This window comes from Canis lupus, chromosome 7, assembly GCF_003254725.2.
Source record: "Canis lupus dingo isolate Sandy chromosome 7, ASM325472v2, whole genome shotgun sequence".
Taxonomy (NCBI): domain Eukaryota; kingdom Metazoa; phylum Chordata; class Mammalia; order Carnivora; family Canidae; genus Canis; species Canis lupus.
The window spans coordinates 63845833-63862418 of record NC_064249.1 but is presented as its reverse complement, the minus strand read 5'-3'; the positions used below and the strand labels follow the sequence as shown (position 1 = coordinate 63862418).

Sequence of the window (16586 nt, the reverse complement as noted above, 5' to 3'; positions counted from 1 at the left end):
CTCCCTCTGCCTGTGTCTCTGCCTCTCTCTCTGTGACTATCATAAATAAATAAAAATTTAAAAAAAAATTAAAAAGATGAAACAAATAACAAAGCTAAAGAGAGTTCTTTGAAAAATATTCCAATAAACCAAGCCTTAAAGAGACTCATTTTAAAGAGAAATTTATTGGAAGATCCAAATAAATATTAGGAAAAAAATGGAAAACATCAGGAAAAAATATGTAATTACAGATCCAAAATAAGTTAAAAAGACAATATAAGACTACAATGAACAGCCTTATAACAATAAATTTCAAAACTTAAATGGAAAATAATTAACTTGTTAAAATTGACCCAACAAGAAACAGAAAACTAAAATAGTCCTATAACCATTAAATATTTCTAACTAATAGTTTAAAAAAATCTCAGAAAGATAACTTTACAAGAAGGAACAGATCACTTTAATTTTATATAAGCTCTTCCAGGATAAAAAGAGAATACTACAGTATTCTCCAATAAAGAATACTCCAGTATCCAGTAAAGAATACTTTACTGGCTTTATGAAGCCAGTAAAACCTGGATACTAAAGACTGATGAGAACAAAACAAAGAAATTAAAAGCCAATCTCACTCATAAATAGATGCTAAAATCCAAATAAACCAAATTGAGGTGAACGTTAAAGATAATACAATGACCAAATTAGGTTTATTCCAGGTAAACAAAGATGGCTTATCATTTAAAAAGTCTAAAAATATAATTTGAAAAAAAAAACATAAATTTGCCACTTTAATAAAGAAAAACCTTATGATTCTTATTAAATGCAGAAAGAATATGATAAAATGGAACCCCCTTTCATGATTTAAAAAAAAAAAACTCAACAATATAAGAATGAAAAAGAACTTTGTTATTCTAGGAAATGGTATTTACTAAGTATCACTCTTAATAGTGAGTCGTTGGAAGTTAGAACTGTGCCTTTTTTAAAAAACAAGGATTGATTCCCACCATCTCAGCTTCTGTTCACCACTGTCCTAAAGGACCTGGCCAATACATTAGGAACATGAAAATGAGATGTAAGAATTGAAAGAAACAAACAAACAAAACTGTAGTTATTCATAGATTATGACTGTCTATAGAAACCAAATCAGTCTGTCTTCATTATTTCTACTTTTTCGCTTCCCATTTAATCTGCTGCTTATTGCCATTTAGCTTCTCCCTAGGTCATGCTTCTAGAACTCCCCTCATCAAAGACCAATAGTGAACACATCTTAGTTTGTTACCTCAAAATTTCGACCCAATTGTCCCCACTGGCCTCCACTGTTCTGGACTTTTCCTGCCTCTCCAGCTGTTGCTGCTTAGTGCTGTCCACGGGCTTTCTTTTCTCTCACGTGTCTTTTAATATCAGTATTCAATCCTTTGATTTCAAACTTTTTAAGCTGTATGTCTCCTGGGTGATATTCTTTACTGAACAAGTTCCATGTTTATGTAGGTGACCTCCAATACCAACGATCTGTAAATTTTTATTGGATGAGTAAGGCTGCCCTTATTTGGATGTCATCATGTAGGAAGGTGAACTCATCCTCCCCCTACTCCCTTTACTCCCTCCTTTAGTCACCTTCCATCCAATGATTTATCCACCGTAAGCCTGGGAGTCAGCTAGGACTCCATCTTCTCCTTCATTCCTCACTTATTCAACTATCATCAGCTCCTAGGAGGTTATCTTTGGTAGCCACCAGCTAGGTTCAGACTCTGATTATCTCTCTCTTGAATTCCTGCACCTGGTCACCCTGTTTTGAGGACTTCCTCTAATCCTTCTCATAAGGAGCAAATCTGATTAAATCTCTCCCCTGATTAAAATCTTTCACTCATTCTAACTTACCTTGGGCATTCCTCTTTAGGCATATTTGATAAAACTTTTCAAGAAAACCCTTCTATTCATCTAGCCTTGACTGGTTTAGCAAGATACCTGACGAGGTAAACACTATGTAAATACTTATTAAGGAAGTTTTTACATAAAATAATAGATATCAATCAATGGTGGAGCATTATAAAAATGTATATGGGTTATAGCCTTATTACTCAAGTTAAAATGAAAGGAAAATTATGTCTGCCTATAACTCATGCAAAATTCATCAGATAGCATAAAAATTAGGCACTGTACTAATAGGAATACAAGTCAAATACAATTGCATGCAGGTTACAGACTTGGTACCACTGTGATACAAAAAGTTATCAGGAAAAGATCCGGGGTCATACCAAGCATGACAAGGCTAAAATCACACACACACACACTCTTTTTTCATACTGCTGAAATAATTACAATCTTAAATATTTTTGTTCAAATACTTCACAAGTTATCAAAATGAAACCTGCTTCATGCTACATAAACTTCATATTAAAAACTTTTAAAAACAGTAAGAACATTTAACTTACATCCTACCTGTTTCCAAAATTAACTTGTAGTCTATTTCCTGACTATACATACAAGCTGAAAGTTTAGGAATAAAATTATGGACCAAGTAAAAAAAAAAAAAAAATCTAGATTTCTAATTTTTAAAGGAATTAAAAATTTTTATGATCCTCACAGAGCTTAAAAACATAACTATATATTTGAATACTAAGATACTAATTCATAAAAGCCTATTAAAAGAATACAGATGACAAATATAAATTGTACAAAGCTCAGAGCACATACTATTGCATAATTACTTTATCAGTTATCTTCTGTACAATATTCTAAACATGCTTGACTTTATATATTACCCTGTAGTAGTACATGCATGTGCTTTTAATATGGAAAATCTAATGAGCTTTTTAATTTTCCCTCATTTTGCAAGATGCACAAGCGAAGGAACAGAGATTATGTAGGTCACTTTCACCCTCAATGAAATTCCCTAAAATTAACTTTTAAAGAGGTTCTAAAGAGGGGAGACCAGAGTCTTGCTATCATATTCACAATGACACAAATGCCTTTAAGATCCCAGTCTAGTAAAAGTAATACCAGGACAAAAGCTGAAATACCTCTCTGGTCATCATGTTCAGATAGAATATCTACTCAGTCAAAACCAACCTAACTACCAAAGTTATCAGCTTCTCACTGAAATCAAACATTATTTGGACCAGCGATTAACTTCAGTGTGTCCTCAAACTGAAAAGAAAATTTACATTTAGATCCCCATATTCTAGCCTACACATTCTTCCACCAACACACATTTCAAGCATTTTTCTCTTTTGAAAAAGATTCCTAAGTTACTCCATGTCTTTAAAACAAAATGCCTTCATTCCATCTTTGAGCCTAATTGAAATTAAGAAACTTTTAATAGCTTTAATAACTCTCAAAAGCTGTACTATGCTCCTCTCTGGCATCTTTCCTTTCTTACTACCCTCTCTCCAAATCCAGAAAAAACCAGCACAACAAAAAACACAAAAACAACTAGCCACATGCTCTGAATGCTAGGGAACGTGATTCTCCACTGGTTTAGGCTACAAAGAAAGCCTATGAGTAATCAAAAATCCTAATCAAAACAAAGTTAAAAGCTCTCTCCCTCCCCACTCCTCAACCCCAGTATAATTTTCCCTTTTTCTCTTTAATCCACTCATGCGTTTCCTTGGAATTTTAGCGGCCTCACACAGCGGATGGTAAGTTCATCTCAATGTCAGCCAGGGCAGAGACATGCAAAAAATCACTAACTTGGAAGGTTATTTAGGACAATAATGTCTTTCACTGCCTTACTCCTCCCACTCCGGCCCCACTTGACCTACTACCAATATTTAGCTGGGGGGGGGGGGGGAAGCTGTCCACTGCCTTTCCCCCCAGTGGCTCTCCCTGTGGGAACCCGACACAAGTACACAGGCGGCAAGGAAGACCCTGGCCAGGCTGCGAGGGTCCCGGCTTCACGCACCCCTCCCCACTCGCCCGAGGCTGCACTCACGCGTCCAACTATTCTTGGATCTACTCACATCCCTAGATGTCGTCTGGCTGCCCTCCCCCACTTCCCCCCCCAGCGTCCTCTGCCGTCCCGAGGCTGACCGCGCAAAGCCCCCAGGGGGCACACGCACTCACCCACCTGGGCCGGATCTGGGGATCCCCGCCGGCGCGCTCCGCCCTGCGCTCCCTGGGCAGCTCCAGCACAAACGCGCTTGGCCTGTTCCTGTTCCTCCGCCTCCCCTCCAGCCCAGCCCGGAGGCGAGACCCAGGGCGGCACCGCAAGGTCTCCCTAAGTCACCTTTGCTCGGCCCGCCCTGGGCTCCGGCGAGGTCAAGGAGCGGGGCGGCCCAGGACTCCCGCTCTGGCCCTCAGGCCACCAGAGGTCCGTGCAGCGCCCCTCGCCGCAGAGCCAGAGCCGCCCTCCTCCAGGGCTCGCCGGGGAGAGTGCGAGCAGCAGCGCGGCGAATGGCCTGCAGCAGGCGGCTCCGCGCTGCCGCTGTCGTCGTCCAGTCCCTCCTCCCCCGGCCCCCCTCCCGCGGGCCCGCTCCGCCGAGGCGCAGGTAGGGACCTGCCCGGGACGACGGGAGCCTGCACACAGCCCCTCCGAGCGACGGGCAGACCCCTGGCCCGCAGTTCTAGGGAAGGAAGTAAGGAAACTGCTACTCGAGCTCTGCGTGCATCCCAAGGAGGCTCCTGCGAGGTCCTAGAGCGGGCTGGGTGCTCAAGCCCTCTCCCGGCGACGCCTGCCCTGACAACTTCTAAAGAGCCAGCCCGCCCCTGGGGAAAAGCGGAGGAATCCTCTTTGGTCTCTTGCGCCTCAAAGGTAACTGACCCTTAGTCAGGCTTTCACTGAATGTTTCTAATTCCATTACAAAGATTGAACTAGACTTCATGCATTTATTTTTTTAAGCACTTTCTAAGCTACCATTTGAGCAATGAGGAAAACAATGGTATTAATCCTATTGATGTGAAACCTACTTATATGAAATAGATGGTTTTTTTATTCCAGCCAGGCTTGAAGGGTAGACAGAGATTCAAAGGACAGTAAAACCCACCACATAAATATTACACTAAGTAAGATGTTCAGGATAATAAAATTTCTAGTTAACTATTAAGCTCTGATAGGGATGGGGCACACATAACTTTTTGTTCTAAACAGTATTTTGTAAAATAATAAATAAATAAACAGTATTCGTTTTAAACAGTATTAACCTGTCCTCAAACTTTAGGGAGCAGAGTAATACTGAACCAAACTATTTCTTTGACAAGATCCTAGGGTACTTTAAGTTTGCTGTTCCAACAGCGGTGGCTGTAACTACGCTACAGATATAAAATGTGTAAAAGATGATACAACAGTACACTAGAAAATCTGGAATTAATGTCAATGAGGTTTCATGGTGTCTTTGAAAAGTCAGTTTGCTTCCCTCCTCCCCCATTCTAAACTGATAACTAAATGGTATTGTGAAAACTCACATTTGGCACTAAATGCAGCTGCTACAGAATCTTCCTCCTGGGTTTTAAAAATTAGAGAATGAATTCAGCCTACAAAAGTAGTACTAGGCAGTAAAAATAACATGTTTTAGAAGGCAATTTACAAAGAACCTAAACTGTGCCAGGCACTGTACTGAGGAACTTCACATAAAATAACTCATCTGTATTCTCTCAGATTTGGAAGTGAAATTCCCAAACATGTATTAATTTGCTTAAGGTCAAGACAGCAGAGAGTAGACCCTGATTGGTCTGATCTTTGTATTCTTTCCTTTGTACATTCATTATGCATTCATTTAGATATTTATTAACTGCCTACTACATGACAAGTACTATACTAGACACAGATGCTACAAAAATAACAGATACAGTTGCTTACTTAAGGGGCTTTTTAGTCAATACATAATATATAATCAGACAAGTAAATATATAATGATACAATGTGTTAAGTGCTACAACAGAAAGGACCCAGAATAGGAGGGATATCTAAACCAGTTCCGAAGGGTGGAACCTGGGATGAGGAAATGGTGGCAGTCATCCAACAGAGCAATCCTGAGAGCTCTGTCCTCACAAAGTGGCAGTGCAGGAGCTGAGTGCTGGGTGGGAGGAGAGGGAGAACAGGGAGACAGACAGCTGAGAGACAGGGAGTAAAAATGACAGAACCTGATAAAAGGGGGGGGGGGGGGGGATAAGGAAGAAGGATGAACTGAGAATAGCTCCCATGATCTTGGCTTGGGTTCCTGGATAGGTGGTAATTCTAACTCTGAGTTGAATGGATAATTCAGCTTTAGACACACTGGTTTTGAAATGCCTGTGATATAACCATATGTGTGTTCAAAAGGCAGCTGGATATACTGGTTCACAGCTCAGGAGAGATCTAAGGTGGAGATATTGGAGTCATCATGGATTTCTGTTTGCAGAAATGCCTATGATCATCCAAGGAGAATGCTGAGTGAGAAGGCCACCCACAGAAACCAGGGACACTGACACTCAAGGCACAGGCAGAAGAAAAGATGCTTCAAAAGAAACCTGAGGAGGAGCTGCTCTAAAGGAAAGAGAAGCCAGAAGAGGTAGGCACCACGGAAATCACTGAGAAGAACTCCAAAAAGCAAGGAGTAGTCAAATGCCAGACCTGTCACAGGACAAGCAAGGTAATTTAAGGGTATCCTCTGATTTAGCAGTAAGCAGATTTTTGGCAAGCATGGTTTCAGTGGGCTAGTTGAGGAATAAAGAAGTAGAAACAGAAAGTATCACATTTCCAAAATAGAACTGGAAAGGAATGTAAGGAGACAGAAGCTGTAAGGGAGTAGAGAATGCAAAAGAGAGGAGCTGTTTTTGAAACAGGATGGAAGGAGACAGATGCCAAGGAAAGGAAAGAATAAGATAGGGAACTGGGGGTTGGGAGTGGCAAGGAACTGGCAGCAAATGCAGGCACTGCCTCCATGTTTAATACAGAATTTTGCTCAGAGCAGAGGGAAAGGAGGAGACTGAAGAGAAGACAGAGGTAAAGGCCCAAAAGGTATAAACAATAAAAAATGAAAGAGATAACTAAAGGAGTTATCTTGAACAGCCCAAGAGACTAGGAATATTAGTGACCTCGACTTCATAGAGCTGGAAGCTCACAGGAGGAGCTTCTCTCCAAAGATACCAGCATTTGGTCCCAAGTTGCACTACCTTTTGGTTGGTCCAACTGAAGGTCCAGATGTCTCCATTACACGACAAACTCACCACCACTGTCATCCCAATCATACATTTGGGTTACAGCTCTTTAGCGGTCAGGAATTTTAACACAGAAGCATAAAGTAGGGGCACCCTGGGTGGCTCTGTGGTGGAGCATCTACCTTAGGCTCAGGGCATGATCCTAGGGTCCCAGGATCGAGTCCCATATCAGGCTTCCCGCAGGAAGCCTGCTTCTCCCTCTATGTCTCTGTCTTTCTCATGAATAAATAAAATCTTAAAAAAAAAAAAAAAAGCAGCATAAAGGATTTTATGAGTGAGCTTACACTAATTTTCAATAAGCAAGTTCCTACTTTGGAAAAACTGGTTTGACTAATATCAGAGGGAGCTCAATAATATGCCAAACAAGAAAGGGACCAATGATGGCACTATGTGACGTTTTAGCCACTTCTGATACCACCTTCTAGTGAGGAAAAGTACAGAAACAAACATAAATTCATGAAGCCAGTTTCTAGCCTTTGAATTTTTTTTTTCTTTTAAGTAGATTCCATGCCCAATGTGGGGCTTGAACTCATGGGCCTGAGATTAAAAGCTCTGTGCTCTACCAAATGAGCCAGCCAGGTGCCCCACTAGCTTTTTGAATAGAACTCTCAAACAAAGGTAAAGACAAATGAAGGCACTCACATTCTCTAATGTTTCCCCAACCCTAAAAACACCTGGTAAGTTTCCCTTTAGTAAGTCAATCACAAGCTTTACAGGTTGCTTTCTATATTGCAGGATTTTTTTTTTCAACAAAAGAGTGTTATTTGCAAGTAAAATATGCATCCATAATCCACCCCATTTATGTAGAGGTCTATGGAAAACGTTGACTATCTGGGTCCTATCAGAGCATCCCCAAATAAGCAGAGAATATTCACATACCACAGAACTACAAAGCTCCAAATCCAGGAACCTGTGTTCATTATAAACCCCTATGTTTCTCATGCAGAGCCAGCTTGCTCTTACTGTGGACATAGTTTTACCAGCAAGTTTGATTATCTGGTTTTCTTTTTAGTAAACAACATTAGAAAGAATAAATCAGAAGGGATCAGTAGTCCACTGGTACAGACAGACACACAGTCGATCTAAAAATCAACAGAAAAAAATTTTAAACCCATAAATAGCAAAAGTGAATTCAAGAGCATTAGCAGGACTGGGCCATTTAGTCAAATTACACAGTTCTATAAACATTACCCCCTGAAGACATCTGTGTATTAAGACACAGAGTAATTATGAACATAGAAAAAAGGACAAAAGGACAATCACCTAGAAAAGATAAGTGTTAAAAATTTAGCATAAGATGTAAATGTATAACATTCAGAATAACTGTCATCAAAAGATTTCAATAAAAACAGTTTTGCTACTGTGGGGGCTGGGATCACTTAGACCTACTGGATCCCCATTATGTGCCAGGTATAGTTTATAGGGTGTTTGCCAAGATGATCATACTTATTTTTCAAAACATTCTTTTTTGGTTGGTTGCCACTTTAAAAAGGAAACTGTATATGAAAACTGTAGCAAAGAAAGATTAAGGAGCAAAGCATGGAATCAGACCCAGTCTCTGAATTCAAAACTTAGGACTGTTAACAAAATTTCTAGATAATAGATATATAATTTGATTCCAGATAAATAAGGCATTATAATGTCAAATTATTCTGCTCTCGTACCTCAAGTACACTATTAAAGTCCCATGTTGTAGGTCTTAGCCACATGAAAAACTAACTTCAATGATCACATTTTGTCTTTTAAATATTTGGGGGCCCGTTTGTCTATAATCCTTTTTCTCAGAATGAATTCTGTTGAGAACCTCACAGAGTTGATATTTAATATTTATAGCATTACTGAAAAAGAATCTTAAAGATACTCTGAAAGTATGAAGCAACAAATGCCATTTCCTAAATGAGTACTGTGTACCACAGTATGTTAATATGCTCTATATACATATTATTCATCTATATACATTTGATCCCCACACCTGACACTGAGGTGTCTATACATTTTCATTTTACAGAACTTCCCCACAGTAGGTTAGGGAAAAGACAGATTATAAAAACGTCCATTAGACTTTCAGACTAGTGCTGTTAATGACTTACTATATGGTCTCCTTTATTTGAAAGATAAAAATATCAAGGTTCAGAGAACGTAAGTAGCCTTTGTCACTTGAATAATAAGGATGAAGAGAACACAATCATTTACAAATACTCAAATTTTCTTTAGACAATACCTCCTCCTCCCAAAACGAGTTGAATTCAGTGCTAAAGACACAAAAGCTCCAAAATGCCATCAGAAAAAAAGGAGTCACAAGCGTTAATAATTAAACAGTATCCGACAATAATAATTGTTGATTTTTACTCAGGGCTTACTATGTGTCAGGAACTATGCTAAGTATTTTGCATACATTTTGTTATTTAATCCTCATGACAAATTTAGAAGTCTAATTAGCCTAAACTTGAAGCTAATACACTCTTGCACATCTGGATTTTCAGAGAAGTAATTACCTAGGCTATATTTTTAAGCAAACAGTTTAAAAATTAGCATAGGCTGGCTTCTAGACGTAATTAAATTACTTTTAATCTAGCATTTACCTTGAAACTATACACCTCTAAAACAAAGACATTTGATCCATCCACCAGGTGCCATATAAGAGATGTTAATGAAATTTAGTATTACAATGTATTAAATATTACCTGAATCCCTAGACATAATTTGTTCATTTCAAAAATCTTCTAAATACTATTTAGATTTATTTAGATCATGAAATCATGCCTCATTTAAATAAGCTAGAATATGAAATCACCAAAAATACAAATGCTGAGAGGGAATGTTTTCAAACAGTATTGGAAGAATCAACCATTTAAAGGTTTTAATGAACAATTATGTTTTCCTGTGATAGTTAATAAAATTGTTAAAGACTTTCTCTAAGTTTATTTTAAATGAATTTCAGATTACTCATATACTTTTTTCTCCAAATAAAATATGAAATTTGTTGTGTACATAACAAACCTGGCATTTAAAAAATTTTATGTGAATTTCCAAAGCTTCCATTGTAATCACATTTTAGATCTTTACATATGAAACATATAAAACCATTTTTATCTATCTTGTTTTACCCAAAACCTAATTATCAAATTAAAAGTTACAAATAAATTGTAACAAGAATAAGAAATATGGTGTCTTAATCTAAAAAGTTGAAGACTGGGCAGCCCCGGTGGCACAGCGGTTTAACACCGCCTGCAGCCCAGGGCGTGGTCCTGGAGACCCTGGATCGAGTCCCACGTCAGGCTCTCTGCATGGAGCCTGCTTCTCCTCCTGCCTGTGTCTCTGCCTCTCATTCTCTCTCTGTGCCTCTATGAATAAATAAATAAAATCTTTAAAAATAAAAAAAAATAAAATAAAAAAGAAAAAGTTGAAGACTAAACATATATGTAGAAATTAATAAAATGGAAAAGAAAGCCTATGGCTGCTTGACTTGCATTACCATCATGAAAACAAGAAAGGGGAAAAAAATAAAACAAGAAAAATTCTAGTCCAGACAGCCAAAACACATCTTTACAACTTTTCAATCCTCGGAAAAAGAATTACTAACGGGTAAACTTACCACTCTAATATTTGGAAAAGTAAATGGCAATTTTGTAAATGGGAGAGAGCAGGCGGTAAAGAACATAAGATATTTAATCCACTGAGAGTTCACATAGGTAAGTGTGATATCGCTTTATTTACTAAATACAAGTATCATGTATTTTTCACATAAAACCTTTGGTTTCTACAATATTTTCACAACCCTCTTGTTGAAATGCCACAAGAACTCTGAGTAGAACTTTAAACCATGGTTGATAAATACAGCTATTTAAGTAAATTAGATATGAACACAAGTTACTACAGAATCATCCTGCTTACTCAAGAATGAAAGATTTCTCCAAATTTTAGTGAAAACAAAGCTTTCAATTTCTTTGTTAAGACTATTTTCTCCTACCTTTGGACAATTTGAAAGCAGTGATTTACTGGATGATCTAGTATGTGACACCCAATTATTAAAAAATTCGATTCCAAACTACCTACCCCTTCTTGTTTAGTGAAGAGATTAAGGCAATCACTCAAAGCTACACAAGTTTCTCTAGAAGCTTCAGAGACAACTTCAACTTTCTGAAGAAATGATGGAAGCATGTCTAAAAATAAAAATAAATAAAATTAGTGGGATTTTAAGACCATAAATATTTTTGAAATCACTGTTTTTTAAAAGTAATCTCTATATCCACTGTGGAGCTTAAACTCAGGACCCCGAGATTAAGAGTTGCATGCTCTACTGAGCCAGCCAGGCACCACTAACATTTTTATGTCTACTAACTTCATGTTTCCTTCCAGCTAGCTGCCTAAACAAAGCATATTGTATATTCCTTGAGCATTGTTATTAGCACCTACTATACACAAGGCACATAAATTGGTATGTAAAAGAAAAGATGAAACCTTGTCCTAGAAAGGCCAATATCCTGCAAGGAGAAGAGTAAGGACTAAAAAAATAAAACTTAAAAATATTTTTAAAAGTTTACAGGAATAATAATATAATGTTTAAGAAAAGCAGTGGATTAATATTTCCTTTCATGATATTCTATAGTAGATAAGTAATTTTATTCAAAAGCCAAGAACTAAAAATAATACGGCAGTTGACATGATGGCTAACACCTAAAGGTGGCATTAACTCAACTTTCTCTAGTATTTATGGGACAAATGTCTGGCATGAAATAGGTATTTTCACTCTTACAAATGTGTCCCTCTGGAAGCCAGTATCTTTCAGAATAGAAGTTGGGAACAAGAAATGGTAATATCAACTACCTTCCCTACTTCCCTAAGGAAATCTTAATCCACTTACCCATTACAAAAACAAAAATAAAAAACAAAAAACAAAACAAAAGCCTACCCAAAACAAAAACAGAATGCTGACAAGAGAAAGCTGAAAAATACACATATATCACTTAAAAAACAAGTAAAATGTCATATCCTGTGTCTAGATTAATGCTAGAGAAATGCTCTTAGTTCAAATAGTTTAGACCTTTGTGTTAATTATACACTTAGATCCTTTAAATGTGTCCCTTCTATCAAATATAAATATTAAGAAAGACTTTCATCTAAGAATAACTTAAAAGGAAAAAGACAAATATATACCACCCTCTGTCTTAAATAATCTTGATTCACTTAGAACATGATTCTTATAACACAGTAAATAAGGTCAATAAGCAAAAGTAATCAAATTCAAATGCCAGCAATTTGCTATTATCAGGCCATAAAACAGTGGGTCCCTTCAAGATACAAATATTTTCAAATGGAAAGTGGAAAGGAAAATAAAATCTACCAAGAACATATACCAAATGATTTACAGCCATTATTTCTAGGTGATAAAATCATAGCTATTGTTCATTCTCTAAGATTTCTATAGGAATGTGATTTATTTTAGCAAAGAAAAGTCCTCTTCTTGGAAAAATTATTCCTCAAAACTCCTAAGGCAAAATGGGCAGGCAACAAAAGGAAAAGGTAAGTGAATGAAGGTATGAACAACCTGTCACTATTATCTGGATATAAATACCAAATGTCATTTTATTCTATTTTTCATTTTATTGAATAGTTTCCTAGTGTTAGCTATTCTTTTTTTTTTTTTAGTGTTAGCTATTCTTAATAACACCCAAACAAAAAAGAACACCCAAACAATTGAAAACTACTATATCCTAAAATAAATTTGATTTTACATATTTTTCATTTTGAATCTTCGATACACATTGTGAAGATTTATTTAGTTGCTAAATAGCAAAAAAGAATACCATATGCCAGATGCCATAGGACTTAAATAGTACCTCAACAGATGTCTCACACAGAGCTGTGGATTGAGTACGGTGAGGGGATGTACAAAAAAATCAGGCACAGCCTCTGCCTTCCATAAATGCTCTGGGTAATCTAGTAATTTTCCACTTTCATGGCACAAATGGTAAGAAGATGCAAGCATAGTCATTCATGGATGTATTTTTTTTCAATTAAATACCATCACATGCTTAATCATCTACAATTTTGTGTGTTTGGGATATTTAACACTTTTATATACTTGTTGATTAGCATGAAATTTTAAATGTCAAATTTTTATGAACTTCAGAATTTTAAATAAAACAGATCCTGTAACCTTTTAAAAGATACCCCAAGAAATATCTATTGACTTTTAAGAATCCATTATTGAGAGTGCATCAAATTCTTTTGTCCAAAAGAGTCAAGTTAGCTAATTTCTCTGATACTCTGGTGTTCAAGCAAGATTTTGAAATGAACTGTAACTTGCACAGTAGGTCTATATAAGAACTGATACTCTAGTGCCAGGGCAGCATATCAGGCGCCAGTTGGTTCACAGTGGCATGCTTCTTTCTTATAGGATGATGTTTGCATATTGTTACATAAAAAGAAATAAAGCCACCAGGCTTCTAGAAAAGTTACCAACTGGGAATCAATGCAAATATATTTTAGCCAATTATTAGAGACGAAGTTGTAATGAACAAATGTAAAAAGACCAGTATGTAACCATATTTGGCCTACTATAAGAATTGGACACTTAATTTGGAGGAAAAATGTCATATTTTTGTGCAAAAAAAGTTTTGAGCTCAGAAAAGATGCTAGAAGATCTTAGGTGAAAAGCTTAACTTTAGAAACATATATAAAAAGCTCACAATCTGCCATTTTCATGATAACACAATTTTTAATTGGGTAAGTTTTAAAACTATTGGGGAAATACTTATTTCTTGTTAGGCTGGCAAACTAAACCTATTACGAATGACCTCCATTGTTCCCCTAATATGGAAAAAGTCCACACTCACTAGCCAACATTTAAGACACTCTATAAACTAAATCAGTTTCAGCCAGACTGCTTTCCTGAAAATACTTGTTTTCCTAGAAATACTCTTACTTTACTGCCTCCAAACCTTTGTTCAAGATATATCCTCTTCTTCAAATACTGGAATAATTATTCATATTCAGACGTTTCTCCACTTACACCTTTTTTGTTCAAGGCCAAGTTCAAATGGCATCCTCTTCATGAAGCCTTATGTTTTTGTTTTTGTTTTTTTTTGGGTGAAGGAAAAAATGGCAATTCATCTGACTACGTACATAAGAGACATGCTAACCTGCATGCCAAGAGGCATTTTAAAAACTGACTTTCACACCTAATTGGAATTATATACATGCCTCAAGAAAATCAGTACTCTCTCCTCAAAAAAAGAAAATGATATCTGCATATAAAAAATCAACTGACCGGGCAGCCCCGGTGGCTTAGCGGTTGGTTTAGTGCTGCCTTCAGCCCAGGGCATGATCCTGGAGACCCGGGATCGAGTCCCAGTCAGGGTCCCTGAAGGGAGCCTGCTTCTCCCTCTGCCTGTGTCTCCGCCCCTCTCTCCTTCTGTGTCTCTCATGAATAAATAAATACAATCTTTAAAAAAAAAAAAAAATCAACTGACCTTCTAAAACCTTTACATAAAACTGTAACTTGAAAAAAAACTGAGAGGTCCCTATATGAGGATATAAATGTTTTTTGTTGTTCAAATTAAGACGACCAGGGTGAACGCAATCACCCACTAAACAAGTACTATTAAACCATTCTGTCTATATCTATATAATCTGCACTGGCTGCAATGGAGAGTATAAAGTTCAAAACAGCAAGTGTTAAATGAATTACAGTAGAGTTAAGGGAAAATAAAAAGGTATCAGGGATGTTATAAGACATAGATAGTAAACAAATTATCCAGACACTTAAAAAATGTTAAATATTCAGAGAAAGGAATAACTATTATGGGATGGAATAATGGAGCAGAGTCTGAGAAGAGGTTGAATTTTTTTGAGTTGGAACTTGAACAATGCTTTTATTGCTAAATGTAATGTCCAGGGGGATCCCTGGGTGGCTCAGCGGTTTAGCGCCTGCTTTCAGCTCTGGGCGTTTGATCCTGGAGTCCCAGGATTGAGTCCACATCAAGCTCCCTGCATGGAGCCTGCTTCTCCCTCTGCCTGTGTCTCTGCCTCTCTGTCTCATGAATAAATAAAATCTTTAAAAAAGTAATAAATATAACGTCCAATAAAGCAAACATACCTAAAATATCTATATTATTTTCAAATAGTATAGAAAACAGTCCTGAGAAGATCCTATCAGAATTGTGATTAAGGGGAACTCCAGAGAGGCGAGAGGCTCTGTATCCATCACTGACTGCATGGCTGTCATGTAGCAGGTTCAGTGCTCACTTGTATAATCTATATAGTAATTTGACAAAACAAATTTAGTACTTGTTTCTGAGTTCAAAAGAAGTTATCAATTTATAAGCTAGGTAAGGAGTCATTCATTTCATTCACTCAAAACAGTTGACCCTTGAACAACATGGGAGTTGGGACACTGACCCCCTTGCAGTTAAAAATCCACATATAATGTTTGATTCCCCTGAAACTTAACTACTAAGAACCTACTGTTGACCAGAAGCCTTATCGATAATACACTCAATTAACATGTATTTCATATGCTGTATTATATACTGTATTCTTACAATGGAGTAAAAGCCAGAGAGAAGAGGTTAAAAAAATAGGAATACATTCGCAGTACTGTGCTGAATTAAAGAAAAAAAAAGCTACATATAAGTGGACTCATGCAATTCAAACCCATGCTGTTCAAGAGTCAACTGTATATATGGCAAGTGCCCACATGTGTCACGCTGTTAAGGTGCTGAAGACAATCGGCAAATAAAACAGACAAAAGTTCCTGCCTTCGTGGAGTTTATATTCTAATAGGAGAGACAATCAACTACACACACTCTCTCCCCACCCCCACACACAGCAAGTTTGATAAGTGACAAAAAAGAAAACAAAGCAAGGTAGGGGAATAGCAAGTGTTAAGGGGAGTTGCAAGTTTGGCCAGAATGAGGTATTGGTAAGGGTCCTGGAAGGAAGTGGCTGGCAAACAGAAAGGGCACCTGAAAACTTCTTTGAAAAAGACACACAAAGTAGGGGAGGGCAAGTGTACTAACAGACTGGCATGCAAGACAGTTGCCATCCTGGAACAGAAAGGCAAAAGGACTGGACAGTATCTCTAAGCCAAGCAGGAGCTGGAGTCATGGGGGGAGGGGGGGAGCTTCAGACAGGGGCAGGAACCCAATGGTGCTATTATACCCCAGGCAGCCAGGCTAAGGGGAGGGAGGACAACACCTCACTGTTCTCACCCCCTCCACCAATCCCCTGACAGGGTCTCTCTTTTGCAGAGTCCAATCAGAAGTCTGTAGTCTTTAGCCAGAAGGTTCTGTTAAAGACTAGGGTAGGTGAGGACATGAGTATCAGAGAGAAAAGACTTCCAGGCAGAGGGCTAGCATGGCCCAGATATGAGGCAGGAGTATGGCCAGTCTATTCGAGGGGCAGCCAGAAGGCCAGTGAGGCTGGAAGACGAGTAGGCAGAGGCAACTAGATCAGGACAGAGAAGTCAAAAA

The 16586-nt window shown here is 37.7% G+C and overlaps 1 protein-coding gene and 1 long non-coding RNA gene across 10 annotated transcripts in view; one reads left to right on the top strand and one right to left on the bottom strand.

The window, feature by feature from the left end:
• The window catches only part of OSBPL1A (oxysterol binding protein like 1A), a 228127-nt gene that overhangs the window by 109563 nt on the left and 101978 nt on the right, over positions 1-16586 (bottom strand). For 4 of the 9 annotated variants that reach the window (XM_025429282.3, XM_035718484.2, XM_025429284.3 and 1 more), the window contains one exon: positions 11167-11273. In XM_025429282.3, coding sequence (XP_025285067.1) covers positions 11167-11273 — 107 coding nt within the window. The other 5 variants (XM_025429286.3, XM_025429288.3, XM_035718489.2 and 2 more) reach the window with 5 other exon arrangements.
• Positions 4586-15221, top strand: LOC118355164 (uncharacterized). Its single transcript, XR_004817066.2, has 2 exons — positions 4586-4726; positions 6312-15221. It is a non-coding gene; the product is annotated as an uncharacterized LOC118355164 (long non-coding RNA).